This window comes from Oncorhynchus masou, chromosome 18, assembly GCF_036934945.1.
Source record: "Oncorhynchus masou masou isolate Uvic2021 chromosome 18, UVic_Omas_1.1, whole genome shotgun sequence".
Classification (NCBI taxonomy): domain Eukaryota; kingdom Metazoa; phylum Chordata; class Actinopteri; order Salmoniformes; family Salmonidae; genus Oncorhynchus; species Oncorhynchus masou.
The window spans coordinates 20,929,014-20,937,271 of record NC_088229.1 but is presented as its reverse complement, the minus strand read 5'-3'; the positions used below and the strand labels follow the sequence as shown (position 1 = coordinate 20,937,271).

Here is an 8,258-nt window from a genome sequence, read left to right as displayed (position 1 = left end):
TTTAATATTTAATATTCACTGAGATATGAGACTACATGAGTTTATTTAATTTAATGTGTATTTAATGGATGAGCTGTTGACTCATCACATCCTGAATCTCACCTCTTTTCTGGACCACTCACTTTTCCTAGAACGTAAACTTTCATATTCCATCCCTGACATGTTAACTTACATCATGCCTGACTCATGACGAAACATGTCTGGCAATGGGTTCAACCAATCTTACATTTTCCTCTGTTGCAAATCTGTATGACCAGAGAGACATCATGTGGACAACAACAGTATTCCCTCACCTCTGATCTGCACAAGCTTGCGACAGATGGTCACTTCTTGCACTGATGCTGTCAGCCGTCCAGTGTCCACAGATGAGAGGAACGCACGCATGAGTAGGATGTCCTCAACACAGCAAAGACAGAGGGAACAGATATAACTCCTCCACCTAGAATACCATACAAAGGGACAAATCAGTAGCAGTCTTATTTCTTCTCATCACAGATTGTAATTCTGACAAGGATAAGCCTCATGTCCGGTAAGACTACTTATTTTCAGACTCTAAAAACAATTCATGCAAACAGTATTTGTAAACTCATGATCACAAATACTCTGGTAGGCATATGTCTGTTATGTCTGATCAAAACACGTGATCCCACCTATTAATTATCAAAGTGGAAGTTGCTATTCAACTCATGTAATGCCTGTTGTATATGACTATTTAGTAATAAACTGATAATGAGGTCATGCGTCTGACTATATAAATATATAGGGAGTCTCTTTTTGGAAAATGGCTGTGTCCAGTTTTAATTCGTTATCAAAAATGCAAAGTTTATCATCCTGACATCTTAATTATATTCTAATAGTGGAAATCACTTGATTGGTGCCATAGAAAGTGATAGTGTTTTCTGTGTGACTTACAAGCAGATGTCAGGACAGGATGACATGAGCCAAACTAGACTCCACTAATAGGCCTCTAATTCAATTATCTGGGGATCTGCCTAAAAGCTTATAACATAGAGTATACTCTGTTGATTAACGCAACCCAATTTATCCTTGTGTGCAGAGGTAAGTATGCGATCAACAAGGTACATGTGCACATTGAAAGTAATGGTTTGAATGCTGAAGGTGTTGCTTTTTTTGTCCAGATTTTTGGTTTTCTTTAATTGTGTTACATAGTTTTCAATATTTTTTCCAGCTTTTGAGCCCACCTGCAAGCGACATTGTGTATTCAAAAATATACAATGCCTTTTTGGGGTTTTGGAACGGTATGTCCTACTGTTGGGGTGTTTGTTTTCTTAGCATTGTTCTGTGACTGGAGATCTTTACCATATGTTCAAAACAAAGAGGCCCAATGACTCAGTCGGCATCAAGCCACCCTTCGTTTCCTCATCTGCATCCTCTATTTTAACAAAGGGTCAAGAAAAAAAAAGTGTGACCCAGATAAAATCTCAGTTTCCTTTTCTGGTTCCTGAGGATAGGGTTATGGAGTACAGAGGGATTTTTCTTGAAATACATCGTATTCATGCAATCTATTATCTACCTTAGATGTAAATGTGAAGTCTAGATATGAAGAGTCCAGTTTGATCATTTATAGTCTGCCTATTACAGATGTCATATAATTTTCTCTGGCTGTATTTGATTCTCCTCTCGTTGCAGGTGCAGGGCAGGAAATGGTCTGATTCAAACACATCTCACAGGAGCTTCCTGTTTCCTCAGCACTTTCATTCTAACAACATGAAGCATTCGTCACATTCTTTCATTGAATTAATGAAGCAAAGTCCTGTCCCAATGGAATAGTGACAATATACTGGCTTGGTGTTGACTGTTGACGTATGCTCCCAAATGAGATTAAACCAGGAAAACAACACGGTTACACGGATGGCCTTAATTGCTAAATAAAAGCACAGTAATTATCCAGACCTGTTGAACGGCTGCTCCAAGATGGCAGACCCCAGCTCACTCTTGGTCACTGATGGGGCAGTGCTGAGCAAGGCTGAAGTTGATCAATATATCCTCTCTGGCTTGGCTGAAGTGGATGCATGTGAGTTGGGGTTCACAAGGAAGTATGACCTCATCCCATCCATCGTCTGCTCAGTATGCCTTTTGTTAGGCCTAATCTACTGCTTTTTTGGTAAGTTCCTGACCTGTAATAGAGGACAGTTGGAACTTCCACATGTGTACTCTCAAGACTTACACATTAAAGACATGATAGGCATATCTGCAATTAAATTGCAGTATTTCCACAAAACACTAATGCTCCACTAGATACATCAACATTTAATTCCCAGCTGACATTTAACCTCATCATACTAACTGAAGTGATTTCCTCAGCTCACTCTAAGCCTTATAGTAAAAACAGGAGGGCCAGGTATTTGACCTAGACTAGACAGGGTTATAATGGATAAGCTCCAGGCTAGGAGAGGTAGATGGGTCACCTGGTTCTGTTGCATTCCTCTGAGTCAGAAAACAGCCACCTGGGATGATGCAGGCAGCTTTCTGGCCTGGTCCAAATCCATTAAATGTTGATGTCTGATATAAGAAACGCTTAGTTTTTCTTAAGCTTTCTCTCTAATATTCTGTAAACTGTACAGTATACCAAACCCTGACATCTATTTTTAATAAAAAACAATCCCTACTCAGTCAAACCTAGTTCACTTTACCTTGTCTCATCGCGCACCAGCGACTCCTGTGGCGGACCGGTTGCAGTGCGGCTAACCAAGGTTGCCAGGTGCACGGTGTTTCCTCCGACACATTGGTGCGGCTGGCTTCCGGGTTGTATGCGCTGTGTTAAGAAGCAGTGCGGCTTGGTTGGGTTGTGTATCGGAGGACGCGTGACTTTCAACCTTCGTCTCTCCCGAGCCCGTACGGGAGTTGTAGCGATGAGACAAGATAGTAGCTACTAAAACAATTGGATACCACGAAATTGGGGAGAAAAAGGGGTAAAATAAAAATAATTAATAAACCTAGTTCACTTTAGTACATTTTGTTTCCTTCTCCATCTTGTTACTTAACATCCCTCTACTTGTCTCTCTTTCTTTAGGATACCGCTGCTTTAAGATGGTCATGTTCCTGTCAGGCTTCATGTTTGGATCTGCGCTAGTCTGCCTGTTGTACCTTAAGGAGCCTGTGCTGGATACCCAGTTGACTATAGAGACCAAAGCAGGTATCCTCCTGGGAGTGTCTGTACTCTGTGCCCTGGTAACTATGCTGGTACAGACTGTGGGGCTCATCATTACTGGTCTAGAGCTGGGGTTTCTGCTCACCCTTGCCAACCTACTGGTTGTCAGACAGTTTTACAGTCTTACCCCACTATGGGCACCTCTCGGTGCACTCCTAGCCACGAGCACCTTTTGTGCCACTCTCACACTGCAGTGGCAGAAACTATTCACTGTGCTCGCCACGGCTGCAGTCGGAGCCGCTGTGGTGATGGCATGCGTGGACTACTTTGTAGAGACGTCTCTGCTGGCTGGCCATGCGTACGACATCCTGTCTCAGGTTCCCCCTCGGCCCCTCTGCTGGTACAGCTGGGTTATAACAGGCGTGTTTCCTCTATTTAGTCTGATGGGGGTAATGGTGCAATGGATGCTCACTGCCAAAGGACTGTCACACACAGAAGGTGAGTGGCACAGTTTCATAAAAAATATGGAACGCTTACTTCCTCGATGCCATTACTACTTAATTCGATACTTAGGTTAAACTGACCGGTTACAACATAATTCTGTTTTTCTGTCTAATGCTATTTTACTCTGAATGCCCTCCAGTACCTGTCAGTGGACGACAAAGACAGGTCCAACTGATGCGAATCAGACAGAGAGATGCCCAGAGACGACCCCAGCTGGGCACTTACCGCCATCGCAAGCCTCCAATTCTAAAGCGTTATGCTGGAGACGTCCTGGCCCCAGTGAGTTACTTCACTCCTAATGGGCATGATTTAGCTTGATTGAGACACTTTTTTGAAAAACTTTATGCACATAGCTAATAGACAATTAGTTGCATGTCATGTTTTAAATATTGCATTTTTTTCTATCATCCGAGACAGAGGATCAATGCAACAATAATGTTTTTTCTTTACCACTTTACCTTCCAGAGTTACATCCAGAGCCTTCGTGACCGCCAGATGGGTACAGGCTCCTCTAGCAGCAGCATCATCAGCAACAGCACAGTCAACCACACCACGATAGACTTCGACTTTGAGACAGGCTTCATGGTTCCCCTGAATGCCTCCTCCCTAGTCTACAGGGTCTGAGTGACGAACACCAAATAGTAGGCATCACCTCCCAGTTCCACTAAGATGCCCACCACCTCTCTCCAGCAGACAATTCATACACTGTTGTAAAAAGAAAAACAGACTGATTCTTGAGACAAGAGATTCAGCCAACTAATTCACCTTGTTGTTTTGTTTATTATTCTGTCTTTCTAAAAGGTATCTGACAGTCAATCATAATATAACCATTGATCATTCCTCAAATAAATAAAATGGCTTTATTTTGGTCAGTTTGCTAATATACATTTTTGTGAAGATATCCATTGTTACAGTTGTTAGGTTCCAATTTTGAGTAAATAACTCACAGACACTAGAGAAGCTTAACCAAGTTTAATTCTTCCCAAAGGGTCATTATAGCTGTAATTCAGGCAAAAAAAACATTTCACACAAGTACTAATATTTAACCCTGTCTCCTAGGCTGAGTCTCCTCCACAACTGAACAGCCAACGCATCTCTGTTGCTAGACAGAACCTTAGTGATATGTTCTTCCTCACTTCATCTAACCTCACCTCTACCCAGTGCTCACCCCTCCCCAACTCAAGGCTGTCATGGTTATTGATACCAGACTGTGTCTCTTTTCCTCCCAGAGGATCCCTGATGCCTAACAATAACATATCCTGACACAATGTAAACGCTATAAACTCAACAAAAAAAAAGAAACGTCCCTTTATCAGGACCCTGGCTTTCAAAGATAATTAGTAAAAATCCAAATAACTTCACAGATCGTCATTGTAAAGGGTTTAAACACCGTTTCCCATGCTTGTTCAATGAACCATGGTGCTTGCCTACGGAGCTGTGAGGGGAACGGCACCGCAGTACCTCCAGGCTCTGATCAGGCCCTACACCCAAACAAGGGCACTGCGTTCATCCACCTCTGGCCTGCTCGCCTCCCTACCACTGAGGAAGTACAGTTCCCGCTCAGCCCAGTCAAAACTGTTCGCTGCTCTGGCCCCCCAATGGTGGAACAAACTCCCTCACGACGCCAGGACAGCGGAGTCAATCACCACCTTCCGGAGACACCTGAAACCCCACCTCTTTAAGGAATACCTAGGATAGGACAAAGTAATCCTTCTCACCCCCCCCCCTTAAATGATTTAGATGCACTATTGTAAAGTGGCTGTTCCACTGGATGTCAGAAGGTGAATTCACCAATTTGTAAGTCGCTCTGGATAAGAGTGTCTGCTAAATGACTTAAATGTAAATGTAAGCTAGTTGCCTTCTGGAAGGTTCCAAAGGTTCTTATAGTTAAACACACATATATTGAGTATGTAAGACTGCCAAGCTGAAGGACAGCCTAAAGAACAAGAGAAGAGAGAACATGCTACGAAGTGTGATTTTTGATGGTTACCTCAGTGCCCCTGTCATTTCCTAAGTCTGATCAACTTGGCTCATACTATTATTCAGTGGGATGTGCAGGTAGCCATAGGTCCTTAAATAGACCTAAGGAGATGTGGCACTGGCAGACATGCTAACATTAACAGTATTAGTAGGTACATGTTTGGCATGACAACAAACGAACACAAAGAGGAATTGGCTAAAGCTCAGACCAGGCTGATTAGTAAATAATGAATTGCAGCAGTTCTCATTGATAACCTATTATATGGGACATTCTTACCATGGCTTCCATGAGTTCCTCCCTGTTCAAGGCAATGGATGACACTTGTCAGCGAGACAAGAAACAGCATGTACAGTCGTGGCCAAATTTTTTAAGAATGACACAAATATTAAGTTTCACAAAGTCTGCTGCCTCAGTTTGTATGATGGCAATTTGAATTTGCATATACTCCAGAATGTTATGAAGAGTGATCAGATGAATTTCAAATTAATTGCAAAGTCCCTCTTTGCCATGCAAATAAACTGGATCCCCCAAAAAACATTTCAGCCCTGCCACAAGAGTACCAGCTGACATCATGTCAGTGATTCTCTCGTTAACACAGGTGTGGGTGTTGATGAGGACAAGGCTGGAGATCACTCTGTCATGCTGATTGAATTTGAATAACAGACTGGAAGCTTCAAAAGGAGGGTGGTGCTTGGAATCATTGTTCTTCCTCTGTCAATCATGGTTACCTGCAAGGAAACACGTGCCGTCATCATTGCTTTGCACAAAAAGCGCTTCACAGGCAAGGATATTGCTGCCAGTAAGATTGCACCTAAATCAACCATTTATCGGATCATCAAGAACTTAAAGGAGAGTGGTTCAATTGTTTTGAAGAAGGCTTCAGGGCACCCAAGAAAGTCCAGCAAGCGCCAGGACCGTCTCCTAAAGTTGATTCAGCTGCGGGATCGGGGCACCACCAGTACAGAGCTTGCTCAAAAATGACAGCAGGCAGGTGTGAGTGCATCTGCACGCACAGTGAGGCAAAGACTTTTGGAGGATGGCCTGGTGTCAAAAAGGGAAGCAAAGAAGCCACTTCTCTCCAGGAAAAACATCAGGGACAGACTGATATTCTGCAAAAGGTACAGGGATTGGACTGCTGAGGACTGGAGTAAAGTCATTTTCTCTGATGAATCCCCTTTCCGATTGTTTGGGGCATCTGGAAAAAAGCTTGTCCGGAGAAGACAAAGTGAGCGCTACCATCAGTCCTGTGTCATGCCAACAGTGAAGCATCATGTGTGGGGTTGGTTTTCAGCCAAGGGAGTGGGCTCACTCACAATTTTGCCTAAGAACACAGCCATGAATAAAGAATGATACCAACACATCCTCCGAGAGCAACTTCTCCCAACCATCCAGGAACAGTTTGGTGACGAACAATGCCTTTTCCAGTATGATGGAGCACCTTGCCATAAGGCAAAAGTGATACTTGGCTCGTGGAACAAAACATTGATATTTTGGGTCCATGGCCAGGAAACTCCCCAGACCTTAATCCCATTGAGAACTTGTGGTCAATCCTCAAGAGGCAGGTGGACAAACAAAACCCCACAAATTCTGACAAACTCCAAGCATTAATTATTTAAGAATGGGCTGCCATCAGTCAGGATGTGGCCCAGAAGTTAATTGACAGCATGACGGGGCGGATTGCAGAGGTCTTGAAAAAGAAGGGTCAACACTGCAAATATTGACTCTTTGCATCTACTTCATGTAATTGTCAATACATGCCTTTGACACTTATGAAATGCTTGTAATTATACTTCAGTATTCCATAGTAACATCTGACAAAAATATCTAAAGACACTGAGGCAGCAGACTTAGTGAAAATTAATATGTGTCATTCTCAAAACTTTTGGCCACGACTGTACTCCATCTAATAATCCGTTTTAAGATATTGATGTTTTCAAGTACTGTATCTATTTGTCTATTTCTTATTTATTCAGTGAGTTACAGTGTGATGAAAATAAACTAAGAACTCTATCCAATAAAATAATAAATAAGATAAATAATCCAATAAATATTTCAGGTATATTTTATCCATCTAGAGGAGTCTTCTAAGCCTAGTTCATAATTTTCATTCTGTTGGTCCCGGTCTCATAACGTTCTATGGAACTGGTAGTTTATGGTTTCACATAGTTTTATATCATTGTCTGCCCACTGGGACCTGTTTTCAACCACATAATAAAACAGAGGAATGCATTCTTGGATTAGTTTAGAGCAAATAAATATTCCAGACACCGACAGCAACCCATAAAGTACACAGCCCACTTACACTGCAACTTACAACTATCCCAAAAGCTATCCCCTGTCAACGAAAGACACCGACAGCAACCCATAAAGTACACAGCCCACTTACACTGCAACTTACAACTATCCCAAAAGCTATCCCCTGTCAACGAATTAAATTGCCACTAATATCCTAGATCACGTCAGAGGAACACAAAATAATTAGGTCAATATAACTAACAACTTTTAAAGGTCTATTCTTGGTCAGTTTAAATGACAATTGAGACAGGGTTACAATACAGATGGTGTATTCAATGCACATTATATTGCATAATTAATGAACAATGAAACAGTGATTCACTACTAGGGAAAGACAGTGAAGGATTTACTAAATATATCACTGAA

At 42.1% G+C, this 8,258-nt stretch overlaps 1 protein-coding gene across 2 annotated transcripts; it reads left to right on the top strand.

Annotated features, from left to right (window-relative positions):
- Positions 1–273: 273 nt before the first annotated feature.
- LOC135504175 (transmembrane protein 198-like) lies at positions 274–4,499 on the top strand. 2 transcript variants are annotated; one of them, XM_064922517.1, is made up of 5 exons: positions 274–529; positions 1,651–2,125; positions 3,035–3,610; positions 3,756–3,895; positions 4,082–4,499. In XM_064922517.1, the coding sequence occupies exons 2-5, from the start codon at positions 1,936–1,938 to the stop codon at positions 4,238–4,240; spliced, it is 1,065 nt and encodes a 354-aa protein (XP_064778589.1). In that variant the 5' UTR covers positions 274–529; positions 1,651–1,935; the 3' UTR covers positions 4,241–4,499. The 2 variants fall into 2 exon arrangements, with proteins under 2 accessions (XP_064778589.1, XP_064778590.1); XM_064922518.1 differs by lacking the exon at positions 1,651–2,125.
- Positions 4,500–8,258: the final 3,759 nt, after the last annotated feature.